Source organism: Ptychodera flava, chromosome 9, assembly GCF_041260155.1.
Source record: "Ptychodera flava strain L36383 chromosome 9, AS_Pfla_20210202, whole genome shotgun sequence".
NCBI lineage: Eukaryota > Metazoa > Hemichordata > Enteropneusta > Ptychoderidae > Ptychodera > Ptychodera flava.
In genome coordinates, this window is record NC_091936.1 from 6,917,475 (window position 1) to 6,936,083 (window position 18,609).

At 35.5% G+C, this 18,609-nt stretch overlaps 1 protein-coding gene across 14 annotated transcripts in view; it reads left to right on the forward strand.

Moving 5' to 3' along the window:
* The window catches only part of LOC139139886 (5'-AMP-activated protein kinase subunit gamma-1-like), a 76,710-nt gene that overhangs the window by 27,137 nt on the left and 30,964 nt on the right, over positions 1-18,609 (forward strand). For 8 of the 14 annotated variants that reach the window (XM_070708849.1, XM_070708852.1, XM_070708847.1 and 5 more), the window contains one exon: positions 13,252-13,407. In XM_070708849.1, the coding sequence (XP_070564950.1) occupies positions 13,252-13,407 (156 nt within the window). Of the gene's footprint in view, positions 1-7,482; positions 7,856-10,110; positions 10,177-13,251; positions 13,408-18,609 lie in introns of those variants that run through there. The other 6 variants (XM_070708856.1, XM_070708857.1, XM_070708855.1 and 3 more) reach the window with 5 other exon arrangements.

Genomic DNA, 18,609 nt, shown 5'->3' on the forward strand with positions numbered 1-18,609 from the left:
TTTAATCTTCAGAGAGATATTTTTGAAACTCTTCATGTTATCAAGCCATATTGTCTTTGAAAATGCCACTATTTCAATCCTTGGCGATGAATTTGGCCCATTAAATGCAGCACTTGTGTGTACATATATGGTGAACATATTGGAATTGCAACTTGAAAATTATTTAAATTGTTAAAATCTAAGTTGTGCTTTCACCCCCAATGTTTGAAAAACCTTCTCTGGTCACACTTCGACTGTATTTTCACATATTAAGTTACATTTAATTTCAAACCGTCTTTCTGAAGTAACATGCAAATAAGATACAGCAAATGGGGCTTGTCGTGGTGTTTTATATGAATGTGTGTGAACCAGTGTGTATAGTCTTAAAATTTATGACTTTCCCATGAGTCTGAAAGGAAATTATCTTGCTATGAACCGTTACAATTAGGTAAAAATGGATACCCACAGTATATCTAGACCTTTATTGATTTTCTGTTTTGTACAGCTGTGACATAACAATAGCATATTTTGTTTGTCAAAAGTCTGTAAAATATCTCTTGGTATAGAGTCTGCGCTTATAAAAGTATGGTTTGAACTTCTCAGAAGTGGCGTTGCATCTGTGATATGTTTAATATGTAATATGCATGGTTTCAGGTGGCAAAATGATGAACATTGAAATTCGTCACATATGGTATGAGGTATGCATATTGCAAAAGTATCAATGTGTCATTTTGATGGTGGTGAATTAGATTCACCCAATGTGTCAGTGATAAATTATTTAATTAATGTTATTGCTGGGTAGGTTGTGTAGTACATGCTGTTAGATCTGTAACAGTTACTTGATGGCGATTGTTGTGTTTTATATTCCACATTCAGATATCTGTACGACCCAATTTCAGTGCAACTTTTTCATACCGGTAGTTTTTTTACACTATTGTCAATGACCTTAGGTGCCCTTGTTGTGATGTTGTGGTAGCTTCTGGTCACATATGTAATTTTATTTATACCCATGGCTGAGCTCTAGGACTTCTGTTTGTTCTAATGTACTGTGCCTGCAATTCGCCATGCATCATATGCTAGTCAATTACAATGAGCAGTGTTATACAGGTACGAGTATGGGGGCAAATCTAGGTCCTTAGACCATCATTGTATACCCTACGTAGGGTATTGGCTGTAAATATATGACTGCCAGTATTGATAAAATTTGTTTCATCAATTCTTAGGTGAAAACTAGTGTTGAAATTAGTTAACATTACAAACTTATAACTAGAGACAGTCGAAGGAATTATACTTCATGAAGTACATAATTGGTTTTATGTTGTGATGGGTCTACTGATGATTAACAAGTGGACCTATTGATGGAGACAATATGGCCGGTTGATCTTTATCTCCAGAGGTTCGACTTTAAGACGTGAATGTGGCTGCGTTGTTGTGTATCTGGGTTAGATTTCCAGTGGTACTGTACTCTGTGAAATGTACATCAAATATCCAAAACTCATGCATTAACATTGACAAGTACAAGTATGCCATATAGATGAAGTGTTTGTGCAGTGTACTTTTAACAAATCACTTTGCTGCTTTTTGATGTAATGTTATCTTTATTACTACCCTCAGCCATCTTTGTGGTTGCTTGGATTCTGTTTAATGTACATTGGCCCTAATCTTACTCAATTTGTGAGCGGCTTTGCTCAGAAGTGGTATCCAGTGTTGTCTAGGTTTCCCATGCAGTTTGCCAGTGCTGGAGATAAATGTTGAATATATCGTGCAGTGTCTTGTTTCAGTGATATGGCTTTCTAATTTGCCAAAGGGAGATAGATTATGGGTTTGTTGGAATATAGTAATGAAATCTCACATTTCCGCTGACACAGGTTGCCAATTGGTTTTGAAAGTGGAATTTATATTCTTGACTTGTAAATCTTTGATAATATCATATGTTCTTGTCACATTTTTTGTGAAGTTGAATTCTCAATGTTTAGATCATTCTTAAGGTCAATGAATAGATCATTGTTCATTAGGTGTCTGTCCCTGATACAAGCTGTACATCAATTCCTGTAAAACATAGAGATTATCATCAATAAAATCATGAGAGGTACACGTCAATGTTCACCCTGTCAGATAATAAAGAAAATTCTCTCTAAAGTCTCCTATTATTTCATATTTGCTCATTTGACATGTTCAACTATGCATACAATAAATATAGCTTCATCATCTTACAGTTACTGCTTATGTCAGTGTTGACTCCATCAACCCCAGCCACTGTGTGTAAGAAAATTGAGTACTTCAGTGTAGTGGCCATGCACCTCTCTGCCTCTCCTATGAATGGTCTTATTATGTTTTGTACATTGAGAAGTTGACATTTCCCATGGCAAAGCAAGTTAATGGAACTTTGCCGGCGCTACCAACTGTGTTTGTCTTGAATCCCTTTCTAGCATGAACTCCCATGCGGCAACTTCCATGGATAATTTTTTCTTTCCCCAGAGGGTAAAAGAAATCAGTTGTCATGGCAACAAAAGTGAACCTGTATTAATGTTACATTACAAAAAACACAATACGCCATATTTTGCACCAGGCAATTGATTTTGTTCAACAAAAGAAGGATACAAATTATGCTTCTAGAACAGGTTACACTGTAAATGTAAAGGGGTGGGGGATGGGGGGTGGGTGGCTGTATATAAAGCCACGTGTGACTTCCATTTCTCATACTCATAGGTTACAAAAGTGGATATGACTTCCTCTTATTAGGGTCATGAAATCAGAATACATTTTGCATTTTAATAGTGTGTACAACAAATGTCATTGAAGGGAAGAACTTATCACAGACTTGAATACGTAACAGCAAATGATTTGTTGAAGACTGAATTTTATCCACCACTTGATTTGTACCAAAGAGCAGTATAGAGAACATTACATGCACAACATAGCAAAGATGAAGAAATCTATCCAACTTGCGAAATTCATTCCCCTTAACCATAGCCTAGAAATATTGAATAACATCTTGATAGTTTTGAAATTATAACTTTTTGAAGTGTCATGGAACTTTGGAAACTGTGGATATTTGATCTATCACAGCAGCAAATCTCCAGTGATTCCAGGGACACAGTTTGCATTTGCTCAGCTGCAGTAGCAGACAATGAATGATACTACTGTTGCATGTGTCCTTGTCAGGTGACAGGAGATTTTCTTGATTGCTGGGTATCAATGGGTTTACAGTGACAGTAATGTAATAACAATGATACTGTCAGTACATTTTAGAATCTCTATCTGCTCAGAGCTACAGTTCAAAACAAGAGCAAAATATGGTGTAGTACTGCTCTGTGACTGCACACGTGTCCTTCTTTTCTTGTTCAGGGGGCTGCTTGCATGACCCCTGTATGACCTGTACATCCTGGCATTTTTGTCGGTATGAGTCTGTCAGTTGCAAACTTTGTTGTTCACAGCATTTTCAATAGAGTGGGCGATAGAATGAACCCCCATGAGTTTAATCAAAGTTTCCCTAAATAAATAGAGGCGCTCAACATGTGCCCCTCTACAATGAGATCTTGGGATTTTGATATAAACAGAATATAGATATACACTGTAGTATCATAAATGTACCACGATTATTGCCTATGATGTAAGATCACGCCATAAGTTGTAAGTAAACCAACCATCTGCCCAGATAACCTAAGCTTCCATCCAGCAGAAAAAATGCTCTATTAAAAGCTGAAAGACTATCAATTAGAGTTTACAGGTACCTCCAGATTGCAAAATCATGTCTGAACATATCAATGTAGTATAAGCAAGAAACTGGAGACTGTTTAAATAGATATTTGATAACATTATGTTACTAATATCCAGAAAAACCTAATTTACATAACTTAAATTTGTATAATTTATAATGGTCCCTCAGAACAACCCCCCCACTGCCCCGGGGGGGGGGGGGAGGTGTTCAAGCATAGGGAATGTTTAAATCTTTGAACCCCTATATAAAGAATGTTGCCAGGTATATGTCTTGTTTTTGAGTCCGATAAGCCATCCAGGAGTAATACATATATGTAGTTGAATGGTGTATAGCTTGAACACATCAATACAGTGTACAGAATCTTACTGACGCAGACTGATATGAGTGTTTTATTTGAACATTGCAACATACCACTGCTGTGTACATACGGATTACTGTTTGTTTTGCGTCTCGTAAAAAGGGTACTTGAAAAAAAAACGCAATACCAATAGTCCCAGATTTGTGAAAACCAATGACCAATGGTCCATTTGTGGTTTGTACTATTTGTCAATGGTTTGCATATTAACATTATTAATTTATACTCAGTTCTTCAAAACCATAAAATTGAGATTTCTTCTGTAGACTGATCTATTGCAGGGGACTTGTTTCATTCAATGATAGGGTGAAGTGTGGTTAAAAAATTACCAAATGCAGAATTTGGGGATTTGATATAATTCAGTACAATGTGTTCACTAAGAGTAAGACAAATTTTAGCATTCCAATTGGTATGGTTTGCATACATCCATAATGAAATTTACAGCATTAATTTTTAGTGCTAACATGCTTAACAAGTGTTATTGTTGAGATGGTATCTTGAGTGACAGGTTTATTTTGTCTATTGATCAGTATATGAAACAAAATTAGACATAATGGCCTCCAATGTAGTAGACTTTGATTGAGGTTAATCATTTCACTCAGATATTATATCATATCCGAATCTGATCAAGTCAATAGAATGAATCCCAAACACATGCCATTAAAAATATCCAAATATCCAATGTGGAAGTGACTGCAAAGTGATAGCCATAACACGTTTGAACGATATCAGTGTCACCTGTATTACATGTGTGTAAATACATTGAACCACAGGTTTCCATGGATACCCAGTAATATTGCGTCTTTAATTTTAACAACAGTGTTTGCTTCTTTAAGTGTTATCGTCGATGTATACAAGTTTTGTCTCTTCAGAGCTCTCTACCGGTAGTCTCCCCTTGGCACTAGTAATGGCAGTGTATACATGTAGACTTTTATTATGTTGTCCTCGGTTTTAGATCTGTGGTTATAAATATACTGTCAGACTGAAATGCACTTTGAACAGAGTTTCAGCAATGGGTTAAAGGTCAATGATTGTATCCTTAACAACATGCTTGGTTGTTACTAACTTTATATGGCACATTTGTTGCAAAGCTACATAGCTTTTGTCAGTGTACTCTCTGAGTGCGGTCACAGTATCATAAATTCACAGAAGTCACATGATGTTGTTTACATTTTCCTAGCTTTCAATCATAACACAAAATTCCCCAAAATCAATTTCATTGACAGTCTAGCCATATTGTATACAGTAAATGGGAAAAGACCATTGTTACATTTTAACATGTATGTGTAAGGTCTCAATATTGAAATTTTGTACTGGTAGATTTTTGACATTGTAATGAAAAGTTTGAAATCATTGGATAGTTTTGAATTCTGTGGTTTGACTGCCTGCTGCTGTTGTTATTGAATGTCATGGTGTGATTTCTAGAAAAGTGTGACCACTGTGTGTGATTTCCATGTACAGGTAGCTAAGGGAGTGACTAGCATTTACGTTTGCAAACACTTCATGGAATTTTGTAAGAACATAAATTATGCAGCCAGTAATGTTTACTGACCTTAGAGTAGAAATTCTGTGTGTTTTTTCTTGTCAGAGTGTTAGTGCAGTGTATGTACTATGAGATATACTGAAATGTTGCTAGACAATCCTCAAGTATTAATGTCAAGTTTGGTTGATAAGTTTGTCAAATGTCAATCCTGTACCGGTATATTGCACGTATCTGAAATCTCTAGCAGAGTGTGTTGCAACATTGCATTTTGGTATCGTGTTCAAATATTGCTGTATGTTGTATTCCATAGCACTGCCACTAGACTGTACTTTGATAGACCTCTGATTCGGTTACATGATTCAATGTACATCAAATGTCCATCTCCTGTTTCATCATCATGTATATCAGCATGGTTACAACTACATAACCAATAATATTTTCATACATGGTTTCGATGGTAATGTACATATGTATTTGGTGTATGTATATTGTGACTCATCAGATGCCAAGAAGTCTGCCTTCAATGAGAAAACCTAATATTGTATCAAAAACTCGGGAAATTCATATTTTTGATACATTGCATATCCGACTCCTAGATCCAAGACCCTTGTATCCGGCTCCTAGATCTAAGACCCTAGATTAGAATTGTGCCCTGGAGTAGTGTGTCTGCTTTGCATGCTGACTCTTCTGAGTGAATCTCAGGTTTCATGAGAAACATCAGAATCTACTCCTAATCTATGACTGTGATATCACCTCATTACAGAAATGTTGAAATAGTTTGGCAGGCTTCTTTAGTGATTTTAATGAAGTTGTTGGTACTCTTATAGACACTCAGGTCTCAGACGATAAGGTAGATAAATTCAAAATTCTATAAAGAGATGAGATTGTTTTTTGTACTCCATTAAAAGGATGCCACCATGTGGTCAGATTTGAAATCCTCCATTGTAGTCATAAAATGCTTTGCAGTTGCTTTGTCAATAGAATCAGAGGTTGAAAATAGGTACACTTTATCATGATACCATCTGGTTAAATAGTGTTTTTCACTGGTATTTTCAAAAGCTCTGGGTTTTAAAAGAACCAAAATACATATGTGTAATAATTGTAAGCATATTTTGTTAAAATTACATTCCTTTTCAAATGTTGGAAGTTGCACAGATGTTATTAGGACCCAGAATATGACTTTTTCCATTGTACTGCATAAGTGAAGCAATTTATCAGGTAATTTACCATAAATGTGAAATGTCACTGCATATGTGCTTATGGCAGTTTTTTTGCATTGTGTGTTGTAAAACTAGGATTTTCATGATTATCGATCAGATCTCCAGTTTTAGAAGAAAGTGTTGATTGGTTGCACATAGAGCTGATGATTTACTTATCCTATTCATTTAAAAAGACAAGCCAATCTGTACATCAGGAATGTGACCCAGTCTCAGGATTCTACTTTATAACTTTACATATTTTGATTACTCAGTTTTATTTAGGAGCATAGCAGTTTGTCTGAAAAAACCCAGCAAGTTGCTTCAGCCAATTAATGTAATAGCAGCAACAGTGTTAGTTTAAGACATGACAGATTCAGCCATATAATGATTTCCTAAATCATTGCTGGTTTCAATTTTGAAGTCAATGTCAACACAGAACACTGGAAGAATTTTGGTTTATCTGTGAATGTGATAAGGCCCTCGGTGTTGACCTACATTCCAAAGTTTTAATAGGTCGTCACTGTATGGGTACAGGAAAGTAGAAACTGGGTCAAAAGAAATTATGATAGTTTGTAAACTGTCACTATTCATGGCCTACTTTTATTCTGCCATATAATGCAGAAGTAACTTTAAGGAAACTTTACCAAAATAGGGAACTATTGATATATTCTTTTATACTGCTCATACAATTTACATAACAAAAAAATCAGGGCAGGTTGAAAGGTTGTGTTATTGGCAATATGCCATAGCATCATGAGCATGGCAGAGTTGTAGATATCAACAACAGTGTGTGTACCTATGGTTTTGCTTGAAGACAAATGTTTACCTCAAGTTTAACTCAGATTCTATCAGTTGGAACAAAATCTCAGTGTATGAGTACTGATTATCTGTGGGATCTACAGCTTTCATACTACTTTTGAGGAGATCCAGAGTGTGTACAGTGTTCCAGAACTGCATGTACCTGGTATGGCCCAGTGTATTCAACTTTCATAGCTGGGAGTCTTATGTTTAGTAAGCCTGTGACATTTATTGTAGCAAGAGAAAAGAGTAAACAAGATCTAGTGAAGTGTACTACAGCTACTGTGTAGTAGAACTGTGTGGCTTCAAAAGCCTTCAAGGTAAGCACTCTGTCTGTTTTGTAGCACATGCTTCGTGTTTTCCAAAACATGCAAATCAATATTCAAGGCATAAGGGCACATTCTGAAGGTGCCAATGTTATGTAATTGTATTGAATACCCTGACAAAAGGACCATGCTCTGTTGTAATGTTCCATGTGTAGCTACCTTCATCTGCTTTATGCACTTTTCATAACATAGTTCTGAAGTTATTGAGTGGCTCACCTGCAAGACTGCAGCGGTGACAAGTTCTCAAAATAATCTGTGTGACTGGGTAGCCGTTTTCTCTCGATAGTTTCATGATAGAACTGATGTATTTGGATGTTCATCATGATTGATGAGAGTGCTATTTTGGCATGCCTCAGTAACTTTGTCGAATTTATGGACATGTGTTAGGTGATGCAGTACTGTCACGCAAGCTGCTGTCTCTCTACCATGGAATGATATCACGATTGGTTTCTATCATATCTTGGAAATTTATTCATAATCTTTAAATAGATGATCTATTCCTGCAAAAGAGTCTCAGCAAAAAACATGGACTTTCATGACAGAAGTTTCCCAGTCCTGAGTAGTCTTTAGAGTAGCAAAGGGAACTACAAAAGTTTGAGAATGTCTCTATCAGGAAAACATCAATTTCCTCTGATAATATTTATTACAACCACCAATGACTTCCTTCTTTCATTTCTGTTTTCAAAATCTTTTACAATGAGAATATCACTTATAATCCTGATAAACAGCGTTTACTTTGCACACCAAAATATGCCATCTCAAACACTTCCCAGACAACATAAACAACAGCATCCATCATAACATCAAAGCTAACAATTTCAAGAGGGTTTGGAGATTGTGGTGTTTAAATCCTAATAACAGCGGTAATAGGTGATAATGTTCATGATAGATATAGCTATATGATAATTAATGCGGGATACTCAAATGAATTCCTATGGTAGTGGTAGCAAGAATACTTTGATAAAGCTGTTTACCAAGTTACCTTGATAGTTGACCCCAGGGGACCCATTATATTGTCTGGAGATTTAACCACCTGCTCTACCTTATCTCTCCCCCTCCCCCCAACTCTGAATAAACCAAAGGGTTAAATTATCAATAAAGTACAATTAGGTTGTTTGAATTTAAGTAGGAAACTTTAAAGGACAAGTTATGTTTTACATTTTAAAAAATTCATGTATAAAAAAACAGAATCTTACTGGTGGAAACTATCTTGTCCAAAAATGTTATGATAACTTTAATACTGATTAATAGATGAATGGAGATGAAATAAATTGAAAATAAGATGTGGTAGTGTATGTAGTGAAAAGTTTGATATTACAAGTTTGATTTGATTGCAATGATTCTGTTGAATTGTAGAATGTAAAAATAAGTACAACAGTTAAATGATAAAAAGCTTTCCCTGGTTTTAAATCAATTTAATTAAAGTTGAAAATTAATAACGTACAGCGAAGCAGTGACTTACATAAATCTGCTGTAATATCAGTTAGCTTAGAAAAAGATCATACAAGTCTCAAAACATTGAGAAGTCATGTCAGATAGTTTGAAGTGTTTTAATAACATTTGTGCTGCTTGCGACTTTATTTTTTACTCTGCAATTAGTCATGCATTCACACTGTGTCCAATTGATGTCTTGGCACTATCAGTTTGTAGTCATGTTAGATTTCTCCCATTATCATAGCATCTATCCGATGTACAGTCTGTTTGCCATCCAGGGTCTTGTAAATTATCACGAGAAGTTCCTCTAATAGACTGAAAGCCCCAAATCAAAGCAGTCATGTACAGAGTATGAGAAGTAGCTGACATGTTTGTTTGCCTCGGCTCATACTGCATGGCCTTCCCATAAAATTTAATGCTTCAGTGATTTCTTTTGGAGTTCTGATAGCCATTGCAATTTCACATGTCAAATATTTAGACCTCAGTGGTTATGATAGGTCACATGTCTGTCATGTGACACAGGGAATTTTAATGAAATCAAAACAAGAAGTTCCCAACCCGCACTGAAAGGAATTTATATTTGTTCTATTTGATCATGCAATGATGGCCTTGAATGTTGTATATTAGAATATTCAATAAAGCATGAATATTGGCTTTGAAAAACAATAAGTGTGTACATATATATCTCCATGCCCAGGGAAAATGGTTTCTTTAAATTTTCTAATACAAAATGGATTATGGCAGCACGTGCATGTGACAGCTGGTATCCCTGACATAATCCGTACTTGTTACCCCATAGGTTCCCTTTATATTCTCCATTTTAATAAATACATCCAACTTGCAGGTCATCCATGATACAGCTTCTCAGGTGTACGGATAAGGTTTGAAATTGTCATATTTCATCAATTATTTTTCATTGGAGAATGCAGTGGTTTTTGCACTATTGTGTAGCCATGAGGTTGTCAATAGATGTTGCATTTAGATTCTGTGTACCCAGGACTTTTGTTGAAAATGTTGCGTGGTTAAGTACCGATGTACTGATGAGATCATGTGAGTGTGAGTAATGCTGTAGTTTCATCCGTAGATGTACAGGCATTGTCCAGGGATATAGGAAGCAGCATGTGCTAGGTGTGGATGGCATGGTACCTATCTGTGCATCCTTGCTTTCACATTGAACCATGTGCAAATGTAGATAACATTGAATTAAGTACAACAGTGAGAAGTTGTCTTGCTTGTAGGATGATGTGATGAAATTTGCAGAATGTTATCACAGTAACAAGTCCTCACAGTTTTGTAACTGGCATGGTAAGAAAGAGCATGCTCAACTTTTAAGCTTGAGGTCAGATCAAAAAAAAAAAGTGGAAATCGGTTTCCTTCGTAAACATGTAAGTAGTATGTATAACCATGTACTCCTAGGTCTTTTGGTATGCTGGCTTCTGCTGGGTATGCTGGCTGTTGTATAAATGTGTTTACAGGTATTGAAGTTTGCTGTATGAATCATGCCTATATTTGTACTGAACAAGGCTTTGTGTTATGTATGTGCAATCTATTAGACACTGTATAACATGTATTGATGAGATGAGAATTCAACATTTTATAATATGTTGACAACACTTAGAAGTTGTATTTAATTTTAGAATGTTAAACTTATATTCAATTACATGTATTGAATTCTCTGTATCACGGATTCATTACAGTAGCGTAAGGTATTTATGATTTATTGGCATTGTTCAGTTGCATAGCACTGTGGTTGTCATACTGCTGCATCTCTGGTCATACACAGGTTCATGTATACATGTACTTTCCATTTAGGATATAGGAGTGGTTTTTGGGGGGTATACCCCAGTAAATTTTAGCAGGGTTTCCCCTCTTGTGTCATTCCAGTTGTGTTAGGGGAGAACAGAAATGGTACTTTATGTGTAAACCCAAGTTTTAGCAAAAACATTGCATATATATTACATTGTGGCAGCTACCAGTGTATCATATGTACTTGACTTTGTTTCATACTAAACATAATTCCCTTTTGTAAATGTAACTCATACGTGTAATATTCATTTCATGGGTGTGTCTCTTTACTGGATATGGATGCTGATTGTGATGCAAGACATTGTCAATATTTCTTACCGTTCTCAAATAATACTATACCAAGAGCATTCACATACATGGGCATACCCCTTTTTCATTCACAAAAATTTAGCAAATATAGTATATTACGTATAATTCTGAAATTGCCGGTATTATCTTTACAGATCAGTAGATAGCTCAAGGTTACCAACTGGATATTAGTCTGATGATAATTACCTTTCCTATTTTCAAAAATAACTCCTTTCCTCGGATAATGATTTTGAGATAGCCCACATTGCTGGCAATTACTGAGTTGCCTTGCAGCAAACAACGGTAATTGTTGTTTGGAATCAGATTAACAACAAAGTTTCTCCTTTCTTCCAAGAAACCATTGATTCTTTCCAAAAATCCAAACCCTTATTCTCATTAGAGAAAGATCTTTGAAGAGCATACATGTAATTGCACATAGTGTCACTCATTCTCATGGGGCTTTGTTATAAAATATACCTTTACATTGCATCATGGGAAAATAACCTGAAATAGAAGACAGACAGTACCGTATGTAGCCAGTATATCATCGATCACATGAGAAGACCTGTGAAGGGTTTGAATGGAAATTATATATCAAAGGTCACGGGTGGGCACAGCAATTAATTCACAGTCGTTGTCTGCATCACCTAACCAAGATCTATGATAAATGCTAGAAAGGACATTTAATTTATGATACAAGGTAAATCCTGTGAGTACAGATGTCATGGCAACCCAGCAATGTTCATTTGATGTTTGGTGTATAAAATATGTATATGTACAGTACATCATTCCATAGTACTTTGTTACTAAAGTTATATTGCTTCTCAGGAAGCTTTCCAGCTGTTTAACTTCCTTGATTGAAGGATATTCTGAAATTCCCATCCTTTGGAAAAGTCACTATAGACTAAGTGTGTGCATTGGCAGATTTGATAGCTAAAAAGTTCAAAGGTTTGGTGTGATCATGTAAAGCATATCACATTCCTATGAGTTTTCTCATGATAATTACTGAATCATTAATTTCTGATCACAGTGAATCTTTCCTTCAAAAGTTTACCATTTGGAACACAGAAAGTGTTCACTTTCAGACTAGTGAATGTACCGGTGCAACTTGTAAAAAAGTATTGTGAACCATCCATCTGTGAATAGATACTGTATAAAGTGCTGTGATTAGCAAAGTGTCCCCAAGAAAAGATTTGATTATGTTCTGAACACAATGACATTCTCATTGCACTTTCACATTCCCTCTCACCTACAGTATGATTGACAGTGAGTTGTATTTCTCTGCGTGAAAGTAAATCAGTCACAGACAGAACAAACTTGTGCAGATATTTTATTTCATAGCTTGATCTCTGCTTCTGTGAAACTTTAATGTTTGATGGTAGAGTATAAGTACAAGAAATGCCCTAGTTAATAGCAGTCTTGTTTGATTACAAGTGTTTAAGTTGATGGAATGTGTCAAAGTTTATGTTTAGTGTGCATCCACACTTGTAAATATTTTGCTTCTTATACTTACAGTGTAGGATGAACCCTTTCATACAGTTCATGCTGGTGTTTTATAATCTAAAGTCAGTTTAATTCCACAGCCCCTTAATGTCACAGAAAAATGTGGTTATATCAGTGTGAGTGGGACGTATATAGTCCACTGTCTGCATTCCTGTAATTTTCACCAATGAAAGCTACATATATCTTTCACAGAGTACAGGTTCAGGGTATGCTGTACACTGACATTTAACTGACATTTAACTTTCAAAGCCTACAAAATTTATTGTAATTGTCTACAGACTTTGCCAAAGTTTTGCTTTGTTTTTTGACAGGTAATTCATGTATTTTATTCCTCTTTTTCTTTTCTTGTCTTTCCACAGGATCTCAGCTCCTTTGCTATGCCACTTCTGGACAACGAAAGACAAGATGTGAGAATGGCAGCCGGTAACTACGGCAACCAAAACCAGGGCACCGCACCCAGACAGAGCAGCACACCGACTTCACCAAGGAAATTCACTCTTCCATATGACATACCAGTAAGTTATCCTGGTGGATTTATTGATATCTGAGAAGAAACTATCAGTAGCAGTGGCAGTAATAGTTACAATGTGCCTGTATATTTATTCAAAAGTTAATTATACAACAGGTAGAATGTTCCTTGCAACTGAAATACTTCATTGTGCTCAAACTTTCCTCAAGGAAACTTACAAGCATTTCATTCCAAATAAAAAATAAAAAATCATGCATTGCCAATCAAATTTTGGTACTGAAGAAACAAATTACGTATATTTAGAATTCAAAATGGCTGCCATCCCTGTGTTACATGTAAGTGTGTGGAAAAATTAGTTTTGATTTTCACAAAACTAAGACGGTGATAGCATTATTTTGTTTCAAATGGGCCCCTTCAAGCTGTAGATCCAAACAGTTTTGGAAAAATTTTAAACTGAATATCTGTCTCCATGGTGCATTCTACCTGAAAGTTTAATTTACTATACCGCTACAGTAGCTATTACAAAATTCTTTTCATGCAATTACAGCTGTATGTATACCATGTAATTTCAGAGAACACAACCACAGTACATACGGTACATGTACATGTACAGACAACAGACAAGTATGATATGCTTTAACCATTTCACCACGGTGACCATGGTTTGGTTCAAATCTGTTGTAATCAATGCTGCCATTGAAGTGAACAGGCTAAACAGTATCTGTATGATGCATATCCAATTATAGTGTGAATTTGCTGTACTTGAATCCCGATGTCTTTTGGCCACTGGCCAGGCTTCCATGAGTATAAATGGACGTATTAGCTTCTTCCTGTCATAAATAACCAGAAAAATCCAGGCTTGTGATTATTTACCGGTACTGTAAATGGTGATACAACATCATAAGTTGTATCTGATGTTGTATGCATTGAAAATGCAAAGTGACAAGTGTAGTTATATGTGTCAGCTTCAACTTACAAATTACAGAAAATAGAAAATAGACATCATGTTTGTCATCATGAAAATCTAAAAATAATATATATTTTCAACTTTCTTATGCAAGACCACAGAATTATATTGTAGATCATCCCTGTGGGCTGTGTTTTTGTAGGCCTAAATCAAATAAAACCAGTGATGTAATTTCAGTTTTTTAGCAAAATTATAAGTATGCTGCAAAGTGTCATGCAGAAAAGCCAACTGTTTCTCATAAACCCAATTTGATTAACTTGTACTGTAGCTGTGGCAGGTTTTATAAGCTTTGAGTATATCAAGGACACTTTCATTCATTTGAATATGTTTCAGTCTGTACTACAAGGTGTTATATCGTAATGGTAATGAGGAGTTGGAAATAGTCTTTTAAGGTAGTATGTGTCTTGAAATGAAAAACTTAACTTTCAACAATTTTCTTTCACAATCAAGAATAATAATGGGATTATTATGCAAATGATAGTACTGGAGAAACAAATTATCCAATATCTACCAATTTTGAAATTCAAAATGGCCACCATCCCTGTGTTATGTCTATGGGGAAAATGAAATTCCCCGTTTACACAAACTAGGCCGGTTAAAAGTTTATTTACTTCATAAGCTTCAAAATGAGCTCTACAAGTTGTGGGCCAAAAGAATATTGTGAAAATTTGAGAGTCTGCATGTCAGTGCCCGAGGCACATGCTGGAAGTACTTGCTGCAGTGTTTATTAAAACTGTAAAATTGTAACTATGTACATAGTAAATTAGTCTAGAATACTTGCAATTAGAGTAAACTACATGTATTGCATTCCATGTTTTCAATGTGGCCACAGAAGGTCAAAGGTGATGAAAGGTAAAATATTTATATCGGATGTTTGCTTTGAAGTCCAAATGTTGGCAAAAGATGAGAAAGTGTCTCTCAATATCAGTTGAAATTAATCTGCATTATTCATCAAACAATTGACTTATTCCTTGTGATAAATGTTTTTGAAACAATGTAAATGGGAAATATTCTGATTTTAGAATGATTTCTCAAGGTGCCATGCTACTTACAAAGGAATGATTTGTAGCTCGCCCACACTGTAGGCACACATGGAGGGTAGTACCGGTAGGATAGGTAAGCAATATCAATGCATACATGTACGATGTATGAAAATAGACCAACCCTCAGTACATGTAGCTTGATCCTGATTGCCTGTGTTCTGTTCCTATGTACTCCACATAGGTTTGCACTCACACCATGTACCGGTATTCACTTGTCTGACCACATTTAGTGGAATGTATTCCTTCATTTTAATCCACTTTAATAATGACATTAGTTAATAAACCAACATACTTTGAATAAGTCTAATATGAGAATTTAGAGGGTAATAATAGAGACTGAGAGGTTCAATATCATTTGTTAATTGGAATGTTACATGACTTGGTGTCAACCAATCACAGATCAGCCATGGAAATGCTTTGTTTGACAGTGTTTATAACGGTATATACAGTTATATTGTCCTCAGCAGAATGCGTCCCTCAATTACATCGTTATAACTGTTATCAGTGCTTCACTGTTATCAGTGCACTATGAAGAAATGATGGCACGAGGCATTGAGTAAGGTAAACATGGCAAGATTGAGTGCAGTAAGGTATGCAAATCAAACACCAATTGTAGTTCCTAAATACTGACACTGTTTTCCCGTAGTTCAGAAGTTTTTATTAAAGTCAGACTACCATTTAGGAAAACATTTACATTTTTCATTCCAAATCAGACATTCACAGCTCGGTAATTTTGCAAGAATGAGGCATATTTATCATCTCGTAGTCCACCAAATTCTTTCAGTTCTTTTGCTATTTTTATCTGCACCAAATCAAAATATCTACCATATTAACAAGTAACCATAGTGACTAGCCTCTGACACAACTCTGAAGTACAGATGTTCATTCATAGACAGTGTGAACATTAAACATACCAGTAGTGATGAGTTATCTAGAAGAGCATGTGTTTTAATTTTGCTTTACCTTTCCTATTTATTTTGCGTAATGGTTGCCATGAATCTGTCCAAACTTGAGTTGGAAATGTGTCCTCTTCTAGATGTGATAACATTTTTGTTTGAAATTTTGCAGTAGTCATTGAAACGTTTCACGCCAACAATAGACCATTGATGTCTACTCTGTATGATCACTACAAATATATGCACATGCATGTTTTACTTTGATGAAATCTTTAAATTTTCAACCAAATTTAAAACCTACTGATACCAAAATATAGCACCACTAGTCCAGCATGGGTCAGTATATGGTCTACCCTGTAAATTGAAGCCCTGCAAACCCAAAACACTACAGCTAGCCTCATGCTTTACAAATTTGAACTTGGAGTAGAAATTGACATTTGCATAGGGAAGAGTGCCAACTGGGATACATTGAATTGATAGAATTGGATAGAATTTCCTTTTGTTGTATTGACCATTTGCTGGTTGGTTTTGCAATAGATTGCATAGTAATTTTATAAAAACTAGCAAAATCAACCAGAAAAAAAAAACGATTCAGATCTGTGATTGATTTACAGCAGAACAGTGCATTGCACATTAGTGATAATGAGCTTACATAAATTTACCATTTCTCAAATTTCAAAACCAAAAGCGTGAGGGTAGAAGGTTTGTTTTCAGAATCAAAACGGATGTATAGAAGTAGGCATTAGACTGAACACTGCTGAGAAACATCTGGAAGCCCTCTTGAAGGATCTATCATAGCCAGGGTTCAGAATGACATAGAAATCTTGACAAGAAGTGAAACTATGCCTGATAAATGCGGCCACAGTGTCCTTTTGAACTTTATAATGCATGATTTATCAGTGTTTTATGGGTTGACCCTTTGACTCCATGTATGCAGTTGAAGACATCCAAAACATAGCGAGTAACTCACAATACAGTCTTGATGACTGCAGTGAATTATGTGAGGTGGCTTTGCATGTAAGCAACACACTTTTTCCAAAGCAATATTTCTTATCAAAGATGACATGAAAACGCACTCACACTACATATTTTCCAAAATCAGAGAATCTAAAGTTAAGTATAGTAGCAGTTTCACTCAAGGGATGAAGGCAGTACACATATTTTGGCTAAAGAGCCTCAAGTTTGATATTAATAATACAAACTGATTTTAAGTCAGAAAGTTGTCACTACTTTTTGAAGTTTAATGTCTCATTTGGAGACGTGTATTGCATTGCCTATTTACATTCTTAAATTTGGCATGAATTGAAAGACTCACATTCAAAAAGGGATAAAAATCATGGCGAACAAAACTGAAATGTTGGTTTTGTCTGCATATACAGTAAGGACGTGGATTCACAATCTGTTTGTAGATCGTCCTTCAAACCAGACAAGATGTGTGATACAATATTTGTGGCATATTTATGACATTGCTAACGACGATTGCATATGGGATATTAACTTCAGTCGGTAAACCTAACTTTTTTTTGTTTTGTTTATCAAATTTTATTGAAGAAAATACAAATGTGTGCCTATCCATCATTTACATCAAGTCAGCAAGCCAATTGTGGAACATAAGCCAAAGTGATTATTGTTGCTAGCAAAAAAGATTGTGAAGAAAACAATTTGTCTAAGGAGCCAAAATGAAAATTTCATGACGCCAAAATTAAGTTGCACAACATCACAAATATCATACTTGCTATATTAAAGGCACTTATAAATGTAGCATTTTGTCATATGATTAGACTGACTACAGAGAGTATCATACCGTACGGAAATTTTAGGTCCAAAGCCTCAAATGATTAGCTCTCTTACCACACTGGTAATCACCAAAACTACACTTATTTTGTTGACAAAATAGTCTATTGGTGCTTTGGAGAGACCTGTGACAATGTTACTTCATTGAAAGGTACTTTACGCTGACATGAGTTCCTATGACTACCATTTCACCCCTTGCTCAGTGCCTACCCTTATCATTTTATCAAGCTAATCCATCTCAGTGTGTCATCTTTTGCATTTTCAATTTCTCAATTACAACAGCAGTTACTGTATTGCTGTCATATAGTAGTAATTAGACCCATATAGATGACCTTAGACAAGTACATGAGTGTATATTAAATTTATTATTTCAGCAATATGATATCATACAATTGTCAGTGGACTGGACAGATCATGTGTAGTAGGTACATCTACATGTGTACATTGTATGTCAGGCAATCATCAATGAATAATAGATGTACAGTAGTCTGTGATAGCTCTGTTTATCCTTGCATGAAACATATTGATCTGTGCTGCGGTTCTACTTC